At 35.9% G+C, this 24060-nt stretch overlaps 1 protein-coding gene across 1 annotated transcript in view; it reads right to left on the bottom strand.

The window, feature by feature from the left end:
* LOC128313945 (phenylalanine--tRNA ligase alpha subunit-like) overlaps positions 1-23753 on the bottom strand; it is a 131568-nt gene extending 107815 nt beyond the window's left edge. The window contains exon 1 of the mRNA XM_053214548.1: positions 23272-23753. Coding sequence (XP_053070523.1) covers positions 23272-23454 — 183 coding nt within the window. The 5' untranslated portion in view covers positions 23455-23753. The remainder of the gene's footprint in view (positions 1-23271) is intronic.
* Between the last annotated feature and the right edge of the window lie 307 nt (positions 23754-24060).

Below are 24060 nucleotides of genomic sequence, written 5' to 3'. Positions count from 1 at the left end.
TAAAAGTTTGAGCTACTGATGCTCTCAGCCTTCTGTTATGCTGTGTCCTCTGGCAGTGACACCCAGACAGAGGATGATCTGACTTTAAGCCTTTTTGCACAGTTTAATGAAAGTATTTTTAAAATAAAGCAGGACTCATATTGTGATTAATGGAAGATCCACATGTGATGGTGTAGCAGGATTCTAGCACAGAGAATCATGACACTAAAGCTTTTCTTTCCAGGAAGCAACTTTATTCCTGCCAGCACCGCTCAGTTGGGTGCCTACAGAAGAACTGAGCCTTGAATGCCACATGGCTTAGTTTTTTATACATTTTTTTTTTTTACTTCTTTGTCTCCCATATAAGGTAACAAACACAAACACACAGCATGCAGTCTGATTAAGTGGTCTCCTGTGACAAGGTCATGAGGGATACTGTCACATTCTTACATAGCCAGGTTCCCTTGAGGTCCCCCCCCTTAGGGAGGGTACCCTACCATAAGGGAAAAGAATGTCTGCCTACAGAATTTCACAAAATATAATCATTATACATATTTTAAAACTGTTTATCATGTCTGGATAGAGTATCTGGACATAGCTCCCTGAAAGGAAATCCAAATCATACCTTACCTCCCATCCTTTTGAGACACTGAGCATGGTGAATATTAAATTCATCAAACTAAATAGAGCTAATGGTTGTTAATAAGGCCCCTTCTTCTCCTTCTCTCAGGAAAGCTGTTTCCAATCTGATATTTCCTTTCTTCAACTTTTTGTTTTTTTGACCATTTTACCATAAGTAATGTAGCTCCATTTTAAGTTGCCTTTGTATTTGTTTGAGTATCCAACACTCCCAACATTCCCTGGTTAATTTGTTTTAGGGCCGGTGTTAACAATTGCATACCTCCTGTTATTTCTCAAAATGTCAGGCACACAGTATATCCTTAATATTTCTGAAATAAAGGAAGGGAAAAAAGGTATGAAGGAAAAAGAAAAAACAAAGAAGGGAGGATCTCTAGGCAAAGCCTTAGGATAGATTGCACTAAAACTATAAATGAGGAGTACTCCATGTCTTCAAGGTTTTTTTCTACATATTTTCCCTAAATTTAGGTAAATTATAAATTTATCCAATGGCAATCTCCAGTCTAACTTCAAATTAAAACATAGACACAACATATAAAATATACTTCAGTAGATAATTTGAATGAATTGATAGCATTTCCATAAATAACTACCATGCAAGATTTTTATATGGAAGACTCAAGAGATAAAGAGTGCTAAAAATGATGGTCAAGAAATTTTACTCAAAGAATGCCAGTTAACTAAGATATATATTTTTAAAAACTCATGCTTCATCTCCAAGGTATTTAGTGTTTGAACTGACTCAAGTAGGCTTTTGGAAATCTTTTTTTTTTAAATCAAATTTGCCATTCCAGTAAGTTTTTATAAGTATTAATACATATTGTGTGCTAGCTTCTCATGACAAATAGATTAAAATCCTTTTTGAGATATTTCTTCAATTTTTAAATAATTACATTAAATAGAGATAAAAGTCTGATTATTAAATTGATATGAGGACTCAATTGAAATGCATGAAATATGAACTATTTCAGGAACTAGTTCCTATTCATTTGGCAACAGATAAAATTAAAAACTATTCGTTAGTTGATTTGAAGGTTCATTCAATTTTTTATCTTTTGTGAATCCTTCTTTTTATGTTATAATTAATGAATGAGATTTATTATATAATTTTTAATGTATATACAATGCTTGATAACGGTCCCAAAATCTTGTGTATCTTCTGTTCCAGACTACTCCATTTCTCTATATTATTTTATTATGTAAAAAATTTAACATAATTTCATTTTAATAATTAATGGATAAATACAAAGTTGTCAAGAAGAATCCCTTTCCTCAAGGAATTCATAAATTAGCTCATGTGACAAATAGGTATTTAACATTATCTGAGAAGTAATATAGCATTACAGTTAAGAGCTTGAATTCTGGACTCAGACAACCAGTTTCAAAATCGTTTTGTGGTTACATCTTGGTGAACAAAATCAACTCCTCTTTCCCCCAAAACTGGTTCAAATATCAAGACTGATGATGCCATAGTCACTCACACACACACACACACACACACACACACACACACACCCCACAGAGGTATGATGTTTTATAACTCATATTATGAAGGTTTTTCAGGAGAGGAAGGCACGCATCCAATTTTATCTCAAATTTTTGAGCTGAAGGGGCTTTATGGCTTTGGTTATTTTTGCAGTCAGGGTGTGAAGGTGGGGTGAGGATTTCAATGTAAGGGCAAAGGATTGTGCTTGAACCTGTCACTATTGCCAAGAGACAGATCATGTGGGCTTTCTTACTGAGTGTTGTCCAAATGTGGAACAAGAGCGATAAAGACATGGTAGAAGCCTCTAAATAATGTCAGTTAATCAAGCACTAAAATGGAGTCAGACTCTTAATTAGAAAAAAAATTCATCACTTCCTAGTTATGGGACATTGGGCAAATCACTTTACTCACTATATAATCAGAATATCAAACTCTTCCTCATAGATTTTTTTTCATTCACTTTATAGATAAAATGGAGATAATACTGGTCCTTACCACATAGAGTTGTTGCAGGGATTAAAAAAGATATATGGTTATTATATTCCTTAGAAACTTTTTGGGCACAGAATGATCTCAGAACCAGTTGTTCTTATGGAACTGTTATGTGATAGACCCTTGTGTTAAGCAGAGTATATGGCATTTATCTGCCATCAAGGGCTCACACTGTCAATGGCAAGAGCTAAAAAATAACTCTAGTACTTATTCTATAAATTAGAGAAAAGAGATGGTTTAGATTTAGAAATGGGAGAGCTTAACTCTAATTCTGGAGCAGTTAAAATTTGACATCTACATTGAAGGCTGAGTAGTGGTTTCACATGGAGAGAAGAGAAAAATATTTTTCACACAGAAGGAACAGTATAACAGAAAACACTGAGGTACAGAAAATGTAAGGTAGGAAACAGAATGACAATTAGAGAGTAGGCTTTGCAGAGAGGACTGGATATCCCCAAGACAACCAGTGACCTGTGAAAGAATTATACTAAATTGCCAAACTGTGCATTACAAACAAAAATCATAGGAGATTTCAAAAACAGAAAGGAATGAAAACAGAAACAATAGAAGAATCATTCTGAGAGGTATGCAATTTAATATCTACGTTAGTGTAATTTTTCTAAATCAAGAAAGGAAGTTAAATACATTCCATGTAATGGTAAACACAAAGAGTATATATAGCTGGATATCCCTGGAAAAGACTTACTAGACCAAGTCAGAAGGTAGATGTGCAGAGACTGTGATGAATAAATTAGTAAAAACCATGGTATAGTATTTGCAACATTCAAGTATATTCATAAAATCATGGGAAGACTTTAGGACAATGGCACATAAAAAGATCAAAAGATATGGAAATACTTTGCCTATGAATGTAGTCCAAAAGTCAACTGTCTATAGAAAATCTACTTTCCACTGTATTTTACTAACAGTTTTTTTTTTCTTTTTTGCTCAGTTTGTAGTAGCAAACAACAGAGATGAGGCCATGGCTCTCACAAGCCGGCGCTCTAACAATGAAGACAAAAGGTGAATGAATAAAGAGATGATTTCAGTTGTAAATGTTATGAGGTAAACAAAACAGAATGAATGATAGAAAGTGAGTTGTGGACATGTGGGGAATTTTAGAAAAGATCTTCTAGAAGTTTGATCTGAAACTTCAATGACAAGGCAAAGTCTACGCAATGATCTAGGGAAGAATATCCAAATACAACATGGTTCTAGGAGAAAATGGGTATGAAGTGGTGATGGGTTCAATTAGAGTGTGGGAAATGTGAATAAAATAAGAAAGGGTAAATAGAAGCTTGAAATCAACCACAGGAAAAAGTCTGGAAAACCTCCAAAAGCATGGAGGTTAAAGAACACCCTACTAAAGAATGAATGGGCCAATTAGAGAAGAAATTTAAAAAAATATATGGAAATAAATGAAAATGAAAATACAACAATCCAAATGCTTTGGGATGCAATGAAGGCAGTCCTGAGAGGAAAATACATTGCAATCCAGGCCTATCTCAAGAAACAAGAAAAAACCCAAATACAAAATCTAACAGCACACCTAAAGGAAATAGAAGCAGAACAGCAAAGACAGCCTAAGTCCAGCGGAAGAAGAGAAATAATAAAGATCAGAGCAGAAATAAACAATATAGAATCTAAAAAACTGTAGAGCAGATCAACGAAACCAAGAGTTGGTTTTTTGAAAAAATAAACAAAATTGACAAACCTGTAGCCAGGCTTCTCAAAAAGAAAAGGGAGATGACCCAAATAGATAAAATCATGAATGAAAATGGAATTATTACAACCAATCCCTCAGAGATACAAGCAATTATCAGGGAATACTATGAAAAATTATATGCCAACAAACTGGACAACCTGGAAGAAATGGACAAATTCCTAAACACCCACACGCTTCCAAAACTCAATCAGGAGGAAATAGAAAGCTTAAACAGACCCATAACCAGCCAAGAAATTGAATCAGTCATCAAAAATCTCTCAACAAATAAGAGTCCAGGCCAGATGGCTTCCCAGGGGAGTTCTACCAGACGTTTCAAGCAGAGATAATACCTATCCTGATCAACCTATTCCAAGAAATAGAAAGGGAAGGAAAACGTCCAGACTCATTCTATGAAGCCAGTATTACTTTGATTCCTAAACCAGACAGATCCCAGTAAAAAAAGAGAACTACAGGCCAATATCCCTGATGAATATGGATGCAAAAATCCTCAATAAGATACTAGCAAATCAAATTCAACAGCATATAAAAAGAATTATTCACCATGATCAAGTGGGATTCATTCCTGGGATGCAGGGCTGGTTCAACATTCGCAAATCAATCAATGTGATACATCACATTAATAAAAGAAAAGATAAGAACCATATAATCCTGTCAATCGATGCAGAAAAGGCCTTTGACAAAATTCAGCAACGCTTCTTCATAAAAACCCTCGAGAAAGTCGGGATAGAAGGAACATACTTAAACATCATAAAGCCATTTATGAAAAGCCCACAGCTAACATCATCCTCAATGGGGAAAAACTGAGAACTTTTTCCCTGAGATCAGGAACACAACAGGGATGTCCACTCTCACCGCTGTTGTTTAACTTAGTGTTGGAGGTTCTAGCATCAGCAATCAGACAACAAAAGGAAATCAAAGGCATCAAAATTGGCAAAGATGAAGTTTACCTTTCGCTTTTTGCAGATGACCTGATATTATACATGGAAAATCCAACAGACTACACCAGAAGTCTGCTAGAACTGATACATGAATTTAACAAAGTTGCAGGATACAAAATCAATGTACAGAAATCAGTTGCATTCTTATACACTAATAATGAAGCAGCAGAAAGACTAATAAAGAAACTGATCCCATTCACAATTGCGCCAAGGAGCATAAAATACCTAGGAATAAACCTAACCAAAGATGTAAAAGATCTGTATGCTGAAAACTATAGAAAGCTTATGAAGGAAATTGAAGAAGATATAAAGAAATGGAAAGACATTCCCTGCTCATGGATTGGAAGAATAAATATTGTCAAAATGTCAATACTACCCAAAGCTATCTACACATTCAATGCAATCCCAATCAAAATTGCACCAGCATTCTTCTCGAAACTAGAACAAGCAATCCTAAAATTCATATGGAACCACAAAAGGCCCCGAATAGCCAAAGTAATTTTGAAGAAGACCAAAGCAGGAGGCATCACAATTCCACACTTTAGCCTCTACTACAAAGCTGTCATCATCAAGACAGCATGGTATTGGCACAAAAACAGACACATAGACCAATGGAATAGAATAGAAACCCCAGAACTAGACCCACAAACGTATGGCCAACTCATCTTTGACAAAGCAGGAAAGAACATCCAATGGAAAAAAGACAGTCTCTTTAACAAATGGTGCTGGGAGAACTGGACAGCAACATGCAGAAGGTTGAAACTAGACCACTTTCTCACACCATTCACAAAAATAAACTCAAAATGGATAAAGGACCTGAATGTGAGATAGGAAACCATCAAAACCCTAGAGGAGAAAACAGGAAAAGACCTCTCTGAGCTCAGCCGTAGCAATTTCTTACCTGACACATACCCAAAGGCAAGGGAATTAAAAGCAAAAATGAACTATTGAGACCTTATGAAGATAAAAAGCTTCTGCACAGCAAAGGAAACAACCAACAAAACTAAAAGGCAACCAACGGAATGGGAAAAGATATTTGCAAATGACATATCGGACAAAGGGCTAGTATCCAAAATCTATAAAGAGCTCACCAAACTCCACACCTGAAAAACAAATAACCCAGTGAAGAAATGGGCAGAAAACATGAATAGAAACTTCTCTAAAGAAGACATCCAGATGGCCAACAGGCACATGAAAAGATGCTCAATGTCACTCCTCATCAGGGAAATACAAATCAAAACCACACTCAGATATCACCTCACGCCAGTCAGAGTGGCCAAAATGAACAAATCAGGAGACTATAGATGCTGGAGAGGATGTGGAGAAACGGGAACCCTCTTGCACTGTTTGTGGGAATGCAAATTGGTGCAGCTGCTCTGGAAAACAGTGTGGAAGTTCCTCAAAATATTAAAAATAGACCTACCTTATGACCCAGCAATAGCACTGCTAGGAATTTACCCAAGGGATACAGGAGTACTGATGCATAGGGGCACTTGTACCCCAATGTTTACAGCAGCACTCTCAACAATAGCCAAATTGTGGAAAAAGCCTAAATGTCCATCAACTGATGAATGGATAAAGAAATTGTGGTTTATATACACAATGGAGTACTACGTGGCAATGAGAAATAATGAAATATGGCCCTTTGTAACAACGTGGATGGGACTGGAGAGTGTGATGCTAAGTGAAATAAGCCATACAGAGAAAGACAGATACCATATGTTTTCACTCTTATGTGGTTCCTGAGATACTTAACAGAAACCCATGGGGGAGGGGAAGAAAAAAAAAAAAAGAGGTTAGAGTGGAAGAGAGCCAAAGCATAAGAGACTCTTAAAAACTGAGAACAAACTGAGGGTTGATGGGGGGTGGGAGGGAGAAGGGGGGGGGGTGATGGGTATTGAGGGCACCTTTTGGGATGAGCACTGGATGTTGTATGGAAACCAATTTGACAATAAACTTCATATACTGAAAAAAAAAGGGTAAATAGAATACTCCTTTACAGAAGAAACAAATTGGATTGGGGAAATGAATAGGAGATGAAAGAGAAAGAATGTGCAAATAAAATGCCAAGAACAGAAAGTAGGAAAAGCCTAACAATATTGAGGGTCTATATGCTTTACAGTGCATTTTTCAAATAAGCTTTATAGAAACAATTCAAGCTACATGGTAGAAGTCATTTAACATATGGAAAACTGTGGTTGTAAACTGTTACCGGCTTTCTTAGAGTCACACTTCAGAATTTAAAACCAGTCTCCTGACTTCAAAGCCCAGGGTACTGGCATTTTACCTTACTTTCTCCACAGGCTTAAGTGATGCCTGGCAGTACCAGTGGCACAGAGAGGATATTTAGAAAAGAAGGTTTATATACTTAGAAAATGGGTTTTATTTTAGATATCTACATGGAATTATGTCCCAGACCTTTGGAGTTAGATAACAAATAAGGAAAGGTTCCAGGCTATACTGATTTGAATACACTCAAAAATGAGAAAGTTGGAAATTAAAAAAAAAAATTGGTAATACTTTTCCTCGTCAGTTTATGGGCCTGAAAAAAAATGATTTGATTAAAACATTATAATTTATTTAAATTCATTTACCATTTGATTATGACCATGAATGGCATATTATTAGTGAAACTTCAATGCCAAACTTTCTGAAAAAAACTAATATTTGCCTTATTTGAATGCTAAACACTCAGAAAAATCTCTATTGAGTCAATCCATTTCAAAGCAAAAATCTAATTGTGAAACTCTGGTTTTATTTTATACAGTTCTAGAATGTGAAGACCATATGAATAGTTACATTATATTCAGAATAAAAAATATTTGCAAAATACCACAATTTAAATAAGTTTGAGTAATTAATGAGGAGAATGATACAATGAAAGAGCCTACAATATCATGGGGAAGAATTTCTGCTTTTTTTGATACATTTAAACTTACTCAGAATAACTTACATGGAAGATAAAATGGAGGACTGCAGGACTCTGGGAAGATGGCAGAATAGGAAGCACTCGTAATCTGTCTCCCCACCCAGACAACAGTTGCACTGACAGAAGGTACTGATGTAATTAGTTTGGAGCTCTAGAGTCTATTAAGCCTTGCAATCTCCAAGAGAAGGCTTGGAAGATAAAATGGATTAATTCAGTTAATTTCAGCTTTTAGTTCAGCAGCTACTACCCATCCCCACCATCCAGCCCCCTGACAGGGACCCATACACATGTTCCTAGAGGAGATAATACACAGATTACAGAAGCCAGTGTAGACCATAATAACTTTATTCTCAAAATATCAAGATTACATGATACAAAATATTTTTATTTCCCTAAAATAATCTTCTGTGAAGAAACGGAATTTTAAGGATGAGTTTTCTGAATTGGTCTGAGGTATCTGGAATTAGCTTTGTAATCTGATGGAAGATGTTAATGATTATTTCCAATAGTAGAAAGGGCACTGATAGTTTATGGCATGGCCTTACAAAAGAGATAGGCAAATGTCTTCATGGATTACTCCTAGGGGCCTACTTATCATAAGCCAATTTTAACAAAAACTGAACATTTTTATTCAAACATTTGTTTTGAACATTTTTGGAAAACAAACCAATATAATGAAGTTGGTGATTGCTCCTATTGATGGACAAAGTGGTGGGAAAAAAATGGATGAGTTTAGGATTCAAATTCCCACCTCAAGTGCTTTCTTTATAAATGATCTGAAGGTGTTTATTTATGCCCTAAAGGATACCTGATGCCTTGTAGCAGGTGAGCAAAAATTTCTGAAAATCAAACATGGACTTCTATCAGGTGACTGGCTGAATTACAATGCTTGACTCCTAGATTTCCAGGAAGTGTCTATTGTTAAAGTGAAAGTACTGATTGGGAAAGAATGGGATACTGTAAATTGGGACAGGGTTATGTGAGAAAACCCTAATGAAACTGGGAACACTGAGCTCTTAAATTCGGATGAGTCTTCTCTGCCAGTAGAAAAAGTCTCCCCACCTACACTGAACATGGCTTTTGTATGCCAAGAGGAAGTAATGCCCCCCCATTCCTACTTTCCCAGAAAGTGGCCTCTCTTTCTGCAATGAAAGTAGCCTCCCTACCCCCAGTATGACCTCACTATTTCCAATATATCAGCCTTTCCACCACAGTCTGAGGGAATTAATAATTCACAGGCTAAGGCAATTCTAATGCAGTTGCCATGTAAGATGATGCTTATTCTTCTTAAGACCAATCTTTACCTCCCTTCTATGCTTCTAGACCTATAACCAGACTCCAGCACCAGCAGGCCCAGAAAGGTGACATACAAAGTATGACCCATGGATAGGTGTGGTATACTCCAAAAGAACTACTTGAGCCCTATTTCTTTCTATTTTAATTCCAGTGTAGTTAACATATAGTGTTATATTAGTTTCAGGTATACAATATATTGATTCAACACTACCATACATTACTCAGTGTTCATCAACAAAGTCCTCCTCTTGGGGTGCCTGGTGGCTCAGTTTGTTAAGCATCCAACTCTTGATTTTAGCTCAGATCATAATCTACAGTTTGTGAGATCAATCCCCACATCAGGCTCTGTGCTGGTGGCATGGAGCCTGCTTGGGATTCTCTATCTCCTTCTCTCTGCCTCTCCCTGGCTCATGCACCTGTGCATTCTCTCTCTCTCAAAACAAACAGACATTAAGAGAGAGAGAGAGAGGGGGGCACTTGGGTGGCTCAGTCAGTTAAGCGTCCGACTTTGGCTCAGGTCATGATCTTGTGGTCCGTGAGTTCAAGCCCCGTGTTGGGCTCTGTGCTGACAGTTCAGAACCTGGAGACTGCTTCTGATTCTGTGTCTCCCTCTCTCTCTGACCCTCCCCCCATTCATGCTCTGTCTCTCTCTGTCTCAAAAATAAATAAATGTTAAAAAAAATTAAAAAAGAGAGAGAGAGAGAGAGAAGCCTACTTTTAATCCCCTTTACTTATTTCACCCATTCCGCCACCCACCTCCCCTCTGGTAATCATGTTTGTTCTCTACAGTTAAGAGTCTCTTTTTTTCCTTTATTTTTTTTTTTGTTTCCTAAATTCTACATTAAGTGAAATTATATGGTATTTGTCTTTCTCTGACTTATTTTATTTAGCATTATACTCTCTAGAGCCATCTGTATTATTGCAAATGGCAAAAATTCATCATTCTTATGACGGAATAATATTCCACAGTGTGTGTGTGTGTGTGTGTGTGTGTGTGTGTGTGTGTGTGTGTCTGTGTGACCTTCTTTACCCATACACCTATCAAAGGACACTTGGGCTGCTTCCGAAATTTGGCTATTATATATAATGCTGCAATAAGCTGGAGTTTTATAATTTATGCAGACAAAAATCCAGAAAACATGTGGGAATGGACACTAAGGGGGTGAGATGATTGTGGAAGGAACAAAAAGTTGGATATGGCTGAAGTTATTGAGATGAGCTAAATAAATAGAGATTCTGTATTTAATGTTACAATTTTGAGAATTAGAAAGAGTAATAGCTGGTTGGGTGATTGTCTTAAACATGGACTGAAAGGTGGCTCACAGTCAGTGAATTAAAAATGCCTAACCAATCTTGGTTTAATGTACAAGAAAAACTCAAAGGCTTACAAGGGATTGTAACTTACAAAGTTAAAGTGGATTTGTCATTTAATAACTATACTGAGAGTGTCCAGAAGACATACCTTCCACTAACACTGTGAGACGTAAATTTGTGAGGGCAGCCCTGCCATCCTTGAAGACTTCCATGATCACATTTCTTTACAGGCCAGACTTTAAGGCAGGAACTGCAGTCACTGAAATGCAATGGGAATAACTGGATTCCAGGGTAGTAGGAGTCAAGTGATGGCACTCGACCATCAAAGGCAAGGTGGATGTGGTTACTGTGATAGCCAGCAGAGTGGCAATCAATGGCATTCAGATAAGATATTCTGTCTCTGACATACAGATGGCATTGGTTAGTTTATCATGGGATTCCTATAAGTGATAGAGATAGGGAGACTACTAAATTTGGAATTAACCTATATAAGCAGAAAAGCTCTAGGTTAAATGTACAAAAGGCCTACTTGAATTACAAAAAAGAGCCACAGCTCCTTTATTAATTCTCAGACTGGAGTCAGTTTATAGACCAGAGCCCCTTGAATGAACAATAAGCTGGGTTCCCTTGAGAACGGATCTCAGTGCACTACCAAATATACATACTGTTAAACTTTCTCCCAGCCTTGCCCCAAAGGGGCCTACAGTCTTTTGCCAGGTAACTGTCCATTTGGGAAAAAGGAAATAATCAGAACTTTTGGGGACTAGTGAACACTATCTCTGAACGCTGAATGAACACTAATTCTAGGAGACTCAAAATGGCACTGCCTCTATCTAGGAAAATAGCAAACTAAAAGCAAATACCTCATTCCTAGAGGGATTTGAGAGGTAAATGCCACTGATAACTTGAAAGATGTAGGAGTGATGATTTCTACTACATCTTCATTTAACTAGTCTTTTGGCCTGTGAAGAAAACAGACGGACCCTGGAAAATGATAGTGGATTCTTATAAACTTTACCAAAAACTGACTCCAACTAAAGTTGCTGAATCAGATGTGGTCTCGAAACATATCCCTAGTACCTGGTAACACTGATCTGGCAAATGTTTTTTCCTCAATACCTGCTAACAAAGACCACAAGGCGCCATTTGTTTTAACTGGCAAGGCCAGCAATAAATACACCTTTGTTGTTCTACCTCAGGGGTACATCAACTGCCAGACCTAAGTCACAATTTAGTTTCCAGGGACTGTGATCATGTTTCCCTTCTACAAGAAATTATACTGTTCAATTATTTTGATAACATTACACTGATACTACCTAGACAGCAAGAAGTAGCAAATACTAGCGGCACCTGGATGGTTCAGTTGGTTACGTGTCTGACTCTTGGTTTCAACTTGGGTCATGATCTCATGGTTAATGGGATAGAGCCCCACATCAGACTCTGCGTTGGTAGTGCAGAGCCTGCTTGAGATTCTCTCTCTCTCCCTCTCTCTCTGCCCCTCTACTTGCTCTGTCTCTCTCAAAATAAGTAAATGAACTTAAAATATTTTTTTTTCAAAAGAAGTAGCAAATACTCTAGACTTATTGGTAAGACACTTGCATGCCAGAGGGTGGGAAATAAAACTGGTCAAAAAATTACAAGACTTCCACTTCAGTGGAATTTCTAAAAGTCCAGCCTATCAAGTATGGTACATGCCAAGATATCCCTCTGAAGTTATAAATTAAGTTGTTGCATCTGTCCCCTCCCACAACCAAAAAAGAGGCACAATGACTAGTGGGTTTCACTGGATTTTGGAGATAACATCCCTCATTTCATTGTGCTTCCCCAGTCCATTTGCCAAGTAACCTGAAAAGGTGCTCGTTTTATGTGAGGTCCTACAACGGGTCTAGACTGCAGTGCTAGCTGCTCTGTTAGTTCAGCCATAGAATCCAGTCAGTCCAATGGTCACTGAAGTGGCAATCACAAAGATGGCACTCATACTAATAAATGAGTTAAATATAGTTTCAGAACACATGATCATAAATTCAACTGGGTTTTTATGTAGACAAATAGACAAAATATGCTTTAGAAAAATGAAAGTTAAAACCATAATGCAAAACCATTTCACACTCACTAAATGGTTTATAATAAAAAATACAGACCATCTTAAGTTTTGGCAAGGAAACTTCATACCTTGCTGGTGGGGATGTAAAATGTTATAACCAACTTGGAAAACAACTTAGATTCCTCACACCAATAAAAAAGTACAGACCTTTGAATATTTTGGAATTTACTTAGTTTATATTCTATGTAAACTTATGTAAAAATAAATCGTTTACCTCAAAAGTTCCTCATAGTCACCACTGTAATTATAAATTATCTTTGATGAAATTATGCTATTTAGAGTGGCAACTCAATGAATGAAAGACAGCAGTAATTTAAATACTGTCTTGGCTTCGAGAGGGCATGGAGTTCTGTTTAAACTGGCAAAGACCAGGGGCACCTGGGTGGTTCAGTCAGTTAAGCTTCTGACTTCAGCTCAGGTCATGACCTTGAGGTCTGTGGGTTTGAGCCCCGCCTTGGGCTCTGTGTGGACAGCTCAGAGCTCAGAGCCCGGAGCCTGCTTCGGATTCTGTGTCTCCCTCTCTCTGCCCCTCCCCTACTTGCGCTCTTTCTCTCTCAAAAATAAATAATCACTAAAAAAATTGTTTAAATAAATAAACTGACAAAGACCAGTCTAAAAGTTTCTTATCAACTTGTTTCTGGGGCATCTAACCCCAATCTCACAGTCAAGGACTCCTAGCATATAGAAGGCTTGGAGAGGAGTTTCTCACAGAACAAATCTCCTAGACAAAGCATGACAGCCTGAGAAAAATTCTCATAAGTTTTTATAAGTAGTCTGTAGCAAAATCTGTCCAAAAGCTGCTGTTCTGAAAAGCTACCTTCTGAACTCCTCAGACCCAAGAGCCAGGTCAAGGAATAAATTTACTGAGGCCTATAATCATTCTTTCCTTATGAATGTTTTATAGACTTAGTACTAAAAAACTAATGAAGACTGACAAATAGTAATGTTAACAGCAACAAGATCATTTTCCACAAACGATGAAAGTTTTTCCAGTAAGATCAGATAGCCAAAGATTTTTAATTGTTTTAATGTTTATTATTTGAGAGAGAGACAGAGAGCAAGCAGCAGAGGGGCAGAAGAGAGAGGGATATACAGAATCGGAGGCAGGCTCCAGGCTCTGAGCTGTCAGTACAGAGCCTGACGCGGGGCCCAAACCCACAGACCACGAGATCATGACCTGAGCCGAAGTTGGCTGCCCAACCAACTGAGCCACCCAGGCTCCCCACATAGCCAAAAGATTCTTAAAAGAAATTTTACTTCTTTAGATACAATAAATAAAGTCTCACATTTGATCTAACTTCAATGAAAATAGAATTCTGAACGGAATGAGAAGCTTAGCCATTTTTGTGGCCAAACAGACCCCTGAGTCCAAAGCTGCTTCACTGGAGAACACTGCTTTTGAGTCAAGAGTCTTTGGTTGCCAAAGCAAGGGCCTATCAAATGAATCTAGGTGTAACCTCCAAATTATTAAACTGCCCAAAGCATCACCAGAAAACCTGTTATCAAAGCCTAATGTATTAGAATTACAGAAGTAAGGAAGAATGTCACTGGGCTAGCTTTTAATATGTCAGTTTGGCTAAGCTGAATTATAGTCCCCAGAATTCCCTTTCTAGTATGCTTCTGATTCAGGTAGCTATAAATGATATTCTCTCAAAACAGGTGGAGGACAGAAGAAAAGCAGCAGTATTTTTGTAACAAGACACAATGTCTCCTATTATTCAGTTAAATATTACCAGGTATAGCTGTGAAGTGATTTGATAGATGGGACTGAAGTCCCTAATCAGTTGGTTTTAAGTGAATCAGAAGGGTCTGACTTAATTAGAAGACTTCTAAGAGAGGGCAGAGACCCATCCTAAGACATTTTAGCCTATCAACAACAAACTTTAGCCTGTGCCGTTGAGGTTCCACTCTGCTCATGATCTTCCCTTTCCTTCCTGATTGTCCACCTCCTGGATTTTAGGTTTTCTTGGCCATAATTACATAAGCCAGTTCCATAAAATAAATATGCACTTATATAAAAATGCATCCATTGCTTATAACACATGAATAAATATATATTCCTTACAAGTAATACATATTTATTACATATACGTATACATACTTATGTTTGTATATACATGCATATATGCACATATTTATGTGTGTGTATGTATCCCATATGTTCTGTTTCTCTAGCTGAACACTGACCAATACATCCATCTCACCAGTCTTTGCCATATTTCAGAAAGGGGAAGTTAGAATATATATTACTCTGAGGTCTGTCTCAGCTTAAGTGGTTCAAGGTTCAAAGTGGAGAAATGAAACTACTCTAGTAAATGTTTTTAAATAGCAATTTCAGATTGGTGGACGGAGCAAAGAAATATTTTAGAGTCAAGTACTGATAAGCAAACAGTTGTTTAGATGAGTTTTGCTTTATAATAAAGATTATGTAATTTATATAATTTTATCAGTTCAATATTAGACAATTATTCAAATAATGTAAAATAATATATAAGGGCACCTGGGTGGCTCAGTGGGTTGAGCATCCAACTTCAGCTCAGCTCATGATCTCATGGTTCATGAATTCGAGCCCTGCATCGGGCTCTGGCTCATTATTGCCAGCTCAAAGTTCACTTCGAATCCTCTGTCTCAGTCTTTCTCTGCCCCTCCCCACCTTTCTCTCTCAAAAATGAATAAACATACATACGTGTGTGTGTGTGTGTATGTGTGTGTGTGTGTATTTTCTTTAGAATATATATTCTTTTGTGCAAGATTATTCTACTACTAACATAAAAATTGTTACATATCTTTGAATAGTTTCAAATTCTGAAAAAATCATGTAACTCAAGTACTCTAAACACATTGCTTATGCTGGAAAAATCATCCGCATTCTTTGCTATTTCTCACTCAAAAGATTGGAGTTCTTTCATTTTGGTGTAATGAAAAGAATTTTACATTTGGAATCAGAAGTTCTGAATTTGAGGCCTTATTATTTATCAATTTATCAGTTGTCTTGGTGTTTAGTATTTAGGAGCATTTCAAACTTTATTTCCTTATTTATAAAGTCTGAATAAGAGTTATTTTACCTACCAATTGGGACTATACAAATGATATACATATCAGATACCATACATGAAAGTAATTGTTCTTAAGCTGCTATGAAAATACATAGTCATATTTCATATTGACATATTCTTATCCAGTATTTTTCTCTACAAATTGTTCTTATACAATTTATTGTTTCACAAATATTCTATTTACACTATAACCCTATGAAGAAAGCATAATTATTATTCTGATTTCACAGATAAAGAAAATGAAATTTTTCCACAGTCATGTGCATGGTGTTACTCCCTAATTTTTTTAAAGATGGACAATTATTATTTTTCACTCAAAATACAGGTTCCTTGATCACACAAAATTAATTGTTAATTATATCATGGAGCAGTGCCTAAAATACGTATTGCATATTTTGCTTGGTGTGTTTGCCAAGTGAACTTAGAGGTAAAATAAACTAGAAAATATGCTACTGGCCACATACCTAGAATCCCTGTTTACATTTCTTGCAGCTATTTCTCTGTAACAGTGGATCAGAAATTTCAAAAAAGGCTAGAGATACTCATAGTTCTCAACATGCAGTAATTGTTACCTTGATAGAAATCATATGAATTGTAGAATTTTTAATTCTGGCTCACTTATATAAGCTAGAGGTCATAGGGTTTGTGTAAAAATAAAACAAAACAAACAAATCACGTCTACAAATGTCAAAAACACTACAATTCAGCTAGTGCTGTAAACCCCAAAACACTATCTCCATTCTTGATTCAATCTAAAGCAAAAAAAAAAAATTAGATTTTTTTTAAAACATGAAATTGGTGGGAAAGGCTTAAAAATGATTTTTAATCAGGTGTCGTAAAATTAAATGATGTGAGTAAGTACAGAAACCTCAGTTATCAATTTTAACACTTTAAGTGACATAATCAGCCTTGATAATAATATAAATTAAACATTAATGGAGGATATTTTTATTTATTAAGGCTCAAAAAGTAAAGATCAAAGAAGATACAATAGCATGGTAGAATGACTCAAAATCTCATAATAATGTTATTTAACATTCAGAAATATATGATCACCAAACCACCAAGTAATAATATCATCTATTAAAGTGATGTAAAGGAACTCTGGAGCTTCATTAAAAAAATTATTGGACATTTTTTAAGTTTATGAATTAGTGATTACCTGCAGTAGAAATCTAAAACCTTAACCAACATAGTTCATTTGAGAATTTGAAACAGAATCATATTTATGTTGCTAGAAGTTTCTAATCTTATCTCTAGCCTGTAGAAATATATGCCTTAGGATAAGAATGGCAAAACACACAACCAAGAAGACTGGGAAAAGCTTTGTCAGGAAATATGCAGAGATGGCTGAAATCTGTACGTTTAGTCTGCAAATGAGCTGTTGGGATAGCAGATGCATCTGCTGAAGACTGCTTGTCAATATTTTCAATGTAATCACAGATAGATTAATGCATTATCACAATTAGGTAGTCAGTGTTCTATGGAAATACTATTTTCTCTAAGCGGAGCCAATTCTTTTCCATTCCATTTTTCATATATGTAGCAAAGTTATGTATTTTGAAAAGATTGTTTTCAAGAAGAAAAATAAGCTCTTTTAAGCTTTGAGAGCTTGTATAAATGTTTGCCTGAAGCTGTAGTGATATAGCACAATTCATGTCTTTCTGAACACATTTCAAAAGTAGAATGCAAAAGCATAAATGAAGGGCCTTATAAGGAAACAGATGTATTACATTACTTGAGGAAATTCACCTCATTTTTAAACTTCATTAAATACTTTGAGATAATGACTGAATCAGCCTCTAGAAGAAATCTAAAACAGTGCCATATTATTCTGCCTTTAGTCATGGTCTAGTGAAAATTAGTACCAAAATAAAATTTTCAAAACCACAAATTTCCTACTTATCAAATTGGAATCATTATATACAGGGGCTATATACAGTTTTCAAAATTTAAAAACATGGCCTTCATATAAATACAAAACAATGTTTTGTTAAAAATATTAATCAAGGAACCAATGAGATAGTAAAGTTGGTTCAAAAAATATTTTGAGGGGTGCCTGGTGGCTCAGTCAGTTGAGCATCCGACTTCGGCTCAGATCATGATCTCACAGTGTGGGTCTGAGCTCCACATCAGGCTCTGTGCTGACAGTTCAGAGCCTGCAGCCTGCTTCAGATTCTGTATCACCCTCTCTCTCTGCCCTTCCCACTCACAATTTGTCTCCCTCTCTCTCTCAAATATAAGTAAACATTTAAAAAATATTTTGAAAACTGAACAATTTTGTAATCACCCAAAGGAATGCTAAATTAAATATGTAAATAGATACAAAACTGGTTAATGATCTACAGAGCATTAAAAATATGGCACTAAAATTATCTTTTCTACTATACAACAGAAATCCACAAGTTAACATATAACACCATAATGTCTGGGTGCTAATCACATAATAAATAGCCAGGATAAACACAACTGCATTTTCCTACGTAATTAATAATAGTTTAGTAAGCCTGCTAAATGATGTTCCATTATGACAATGGAAGGAAGTTGTCATCTTCTTATTTTATTCACAAATGTTACACACACAAACATACAATTTTCCCCCTCAATAGCACACATAGTGGGTAGTATGTGGTGACTACAGAAAACAGTTTTCATAAACACATATTAAGCATCTCCTTAGGTAAATCCAAATAAAATTGTAGGACATTTTAAGAAGACATGAAAGCCACTGTAGTTTATACTGAATATAAAAATGACATTATTGATATTCACTGTATACCTAACTACAGTAAACACTGAATAAAGTTTAAACAAAATATAGAAGAAAAAATCTGCAGAAGATTATTTTTTAAATGTAGATAGGAGGAACTAAAATATTAACATTTCATTATCATCAAAATATTAACACTGATAGGGCACCTGGGTGGCTCATTTGGCTGAGCTTCTGATTCTTGAGTTTGGGTCAGGTCATGATGCCAGGGTCATGGGTTCCAGCCCTGTATCAGGCTCTGCACTGAACATAGAGCCTGCTTAAGATTTCCTCTCTTTCTCTCTGTCTTTCTCTCTCTCTCTCTCTCCCTCTCTCTCTCTCTCTCTCCCCCTCTGCCCCTCTCCCCTGCTTGTGTGCCCTTTCTCTCTCTCACTAACAAAAACTTAAAAAACAAAAAAATAAATAAAATATTAACACTGATATGTTTGTTTCTTCACATTGATGATAGAGTTTAGGATGAAACTTTTGCTGTGGCCAGCAACTGTGTTGCTGTAGTGTTTAATGACCAGGTAGAGTAACATAAAATGTTATTTTTGATCTATGGATTCCTATAAAATCAACTGGCATCTCTAATCTTACAGATTTAACAGATAACTTTAGAATAATTTCCAAATGATATATTAGATTGATTAAATTTCTAACTATACATAATGTACCTAACACAAATTCTTGCTAATAATTATGATTGTAACACAATTTCTAACATAATTATGCTTAATTGATATTCTAATGAAAAAGATATGATCAGTCAATATTTTTACATGTTGCTTAATTTAACAGGCTGAGTATTTTTCAACTTCAGTTTATTGGCCAATTTAGGAATATTTTTCCAATTTTTCTTAAATATTTAAAATGGACATCACAAAATAAGTTTTTTTTAAAAGTTTGGACGACTTAGAAAATTCACCTCATTTTATTGTACACTAAGATTTAAGCAATTTATCTTATAATGCTTAGTGTCATAGATGTATAGAATTGTCAAGTAAATAATATGAAATTCCCTTTTCTAAGCACTTCATATATGATAGATGCTATTTTATGTCTCCAGTACATTAAATCAAGATAGTCAATAAGATTGTAATAACATTGTTTGGTGAGACAGATGGTGACTACACTTATTGTGGTGAGCACTGAGTAGTGTAGAGAATTGTTGAATTGTTATGTTGTACACTTGAAACTAACAGAGCAGTATATGATAATTATACTTCAATTAAAAATTAAATTAAAAATTTATTTTAGGGAAGAGTTGGGTACAACTAAAATTTTTGTCATAATATCATTTATTTCCTTGTCATAGTGAAATTGTATATAGCTCATATTATTTTACATCAGTCAGCAGATGAGTCTAGTTCAATAAATACAATAAGAAAGATAATTTTAGGGGCACCTGGGTGGCTCAGTCAATCATCCGACTTTGGCTCAGGTCATGATCTCGCAGTGCATGAGTTTGAGCCCCACATCGGGCTCTGTGCTGACAGCTCAGAGCCTGCAGCCCACTTCAGATTCTGTGTCTCCCTCTCTCTCTGTCCCTCCCTTGCTCATGCTCTGCCTCTCTCTCTCAAAAATAAGTAAATAGTAAAAAAATTAAAAAAAGAAAACAAAGATAATTTTAGTCACATATGGTATCTCTTATATATAAGAACTTAGAAGTGGTTACAGTCACTTTTACATAGACTACCAAAAGCCCATTTTACTACTTTTCCTTTCAACAATAGCATAGTTGAGGTAAAAAAGAAAGCTACCATTTTACTTAATTTGTCCTACATTGGCAAGAAAATGAACTAAATGCTTGCAAATATGCAAATCAAAAAATACTTCCATAGAATTATACATAGTTGTTAAACAAGAAAAATTTTAAATGGTTATAAATTTTGACATACTGTATGTGTTAATATTATTCTATAAGTTGTTAACAATAAGATCATTTTATAGCTACCAAGTAATGATCCACTCTTCCAATACTTTCATGCTTTGTTTAAAAGCAACACTACTTCCTTTTTAAAACTGAGTGATAGAAAAAACTCAATGAGTTATATAAATTATTTTGTCTACTCATTTCTTTGCCAAAAGGATACTCTGCCTTATATTTTTCAAGTTATTTTCCAATGTTAATTGATTTTTTGTCACGAACTATTTGTGAATTTTTTCTGAAAATGGCTGAATTAACATGTAACAAATTTTGTGCTTTTAAAATTGAGTTAGACTCATTTTTCAAATTTATTTAATATTTCTGTTTAAACATATATTTTCAAAGTACGATGTCATAGATGGTATACTTTTTATGAACACTGTATTATTCTAAAGTATTATTTGCATGTCTCATTACATCCTTGTTATTATTTTAGTAGTAACCAATATATATGTAGGCTCATAAAAATTAGGCATTATGGGCCAGAAGAATATGCTGCTTGTAAAAAATGAACTCTCAACACAATTGGCCTTTTTTTCTTTTAGCTTCATATAAGCCTTCTTAGTGGTTAAGTAACCTTTACTCCTGAATTTCAATGATACATGAATGAAAAAAAAATGTTTTCACAAAGAATAGGCTTAATTTTATATATTTAAGCACAGTTTGCTATTTCACAATACTGCTAGAACCAGAATAAACACTGCATTTTAAAACTTTATGGAACTAATTTATAGTGTAGGGCAGGCGCAAACTTGATCTCATGGCAGCAAAATTTTATGTTTCCATTTCAGCAATACTGCCTAACACAATAATATCAGGCCAGCAAATCTTAAATATAAGTTAAGCTAACATGATCCATTGCCTTATAAAGCTAGAGCACCCTGTGGAGTCATGCTGAATATGCCAAGTGATTTTTCAAAATTTAATCATCCTAAATGTCAGATAAAGGTGCTTTTGCTGTCATTCTTTAAAACTGGGGCAAAAATCCCGAGTGTGCCTGCAAGTTATAAAGAAACCCTCTTCTTAATACTTGTATTAAATAAACAACGTCCCTTCCAATCACCATTCATTTTGCTGGTCACAGTAAATAAAAACATATTATAATGTTATAAAGCAAATTCAAGATAAATAGTTATTTTTCAGAAGTAAAAATACAGGTGTCTCCCTAGCAAGACACAAATTTCTTATAACCACCATGTAAATCTAAATTTATTCTTTGGTCATTCTGGGCTATCCTGGCAGAAGTTTGACAGCATTAGAAATAACTTATTATGAACATAAAATTCAAATTTTCTCCTCAAAAATATTTGCCGGTGTATTCAACCAATAAATAGAAAGAATAATACATCACAACAAAATGGAATTTATTCCAATAATTCAAGGCAAGTTCAACAATCTATATATCAATTAATGTGATTCAGCATATTAACAGACCTAACAAGAAAGAGCTCAAGATCCTATCAATAAATGGAAAGAAAAGCAGTTGAAAAAAGATTAATTTATGATAAACTCTCAGTTAAATATGGAATAAAAGGGAGTTACTCCATCTAAGAAGATATCTATACTAGCCTACTTTTAACATCATACCTTCTATGAAGGCTTATGTGGTTTCTCCTTAAATCAGGAACAAGGCAAGAACACTCTCCCTTGCTCTTCACTCATATTCAACATTGCACTAAATATGGTAGCCAATGCCATGATCAAGTCAAATAAATTAATAGCATACAGAATTTAACAGAAGTAAAATGTTTTCTATTCACAGAAGAAATTACTTTCTATGTGGAAAATCTGAAAAACTCAGATAATTTTCTATAACAAATACATGAGTTTATCAAGTCCTACAATACAAAGTTAACATAAAAATATCAATTTTATTTCTACCTACTTGCAATGAACAACTGGAATTAAGAAAATAAATACCATTTACCAGAGCACTAAATAAAATTAAAACAGCAGAAAAAAAACCTAACAAAATATGTTCAGGTTACAGACGTTAAAAACTATAAATAAATGAAATAAATACCACATTCTTGAACTGGAAGACTCAATATCATTAAAAAATAAATGATTCCCAATTTGATCAGTTGAGATTCAGTGCAATACTAAGTAAAATTCCAGCAAGATTTTTGAAGATATAAGTGACTCTAAAATTTATATGGAAATACAAAGAAACTTGAAGGGACAAAAAATGATTTTGAAACTGCACACAAATCTGGAAGATTCACACATCTCAATTTAAATGTTCACTTGAAGGGGTGCCTGGGTAGCTCAGTGAGTTAAGCATCTGTCTTTGGCTCAGGTTGTGATCTCACCATTAGTGAGTTCTATTCCCCCATCGGGCTATCATCACAGAGCCACTTTGGATCCTCTTCCCTCCCCCCTCTCTCTTCCCCCCACCCCTCTGCTTGTGCTCTCTCTCTCTCTCTAAAATAATAAACATTTAAAAAAAATTTGTAATGTTTACTTGAAAGTGACAGTAATCAAGGCTGTGGTATTGATCAAAGGCTAGATCCAAAGATTGATGGAAAATAATAGATCACAAATAGGCCCCAAAGTTAGTAAACTGATGCCTCTCTCCTTCCTCTGCACGCCCCCTATATATTTCATCTATGCCCCACAAATTCCATCCATACCTGGAAATCCGGTTCGAGGTTCAGGCGGCACAGGGGACTGTCGCACATCACCTGTAGGTTTACCTTGTGGTCCACCAGCTCCTGGATACTATTGATGCCATAGTTGATCATCATTAGGTGCTCCAGGAAGAGGCCCCAAGCAATGATGCATAGGTTGTCAGGAAGCCCCAGAGACAGCAACATGTTGAGACCAAAGACACTGGGAACTCTGGGCTCCACCCACTACTTCAGGCCTCAGGGATCCCTGAACACCACACAAAACACATGCTGGGTTCCCTGCAGGGCCTGTAGGACAGCTTGAAGCACAGCTAGGTGATACCCGGCTTGGTGAAGAACTGCCTCATGACGGCCCTGAGATGCCCCAAGGTGCAATCATGGTCAGCCACAATGCCCTCGAGCTGGTGGAACTCAGCCAAGTGCGTAGCACCCAGGGTCTCGTTCTGAAGTCCAGGGAAAAGGACTTGGCGCTTATGATCGGCTTTTTCTGGGTCAGGCGGCGGAGGGAGGGCGCAGCTGCGGCTGACGTCGTGCGCGGCCGGTGGTGCGCGGCTGCGGCTGACGTCGTGCGCACGCTTTTGCGTCTTCTTCCCGGCTCTTGTGCTTGTACCCAGGAGCCAAGTCTTTGCTGGGTAAGTAGAGGTACTCGATTAATTGGAAGAGAAAGGAAGAACTTATTGTGGTTATCACCACAATCATTATTTTTTAAATCATTTCCTCTAGTTAAGCTGAAGTTATTTTTTTAATGTTTACGCGAACTCCCAAGTTGGTTGGACAAATGTTATTAGACAA

This window comes from Acinonyx jubatus, chromosome C1 (assembly GCF_027475565.1).
Source record: "Acinonyx jubatus isolate Ajub_Pintada_27869175 chromosome C1, VMU_Ajub_asm_v1.0, whole genome shotgun sequence".
NCBI lineage: Eukaryota > Metazoa > Chordata > Mammalia > Carnivora > Felidae > Acinonyx > Acinonyx jubatus.
Note: the sequence above shows the minus strand (reverse complement) of the source record. Positions and strands in the feature narration are given on the sequence as shown.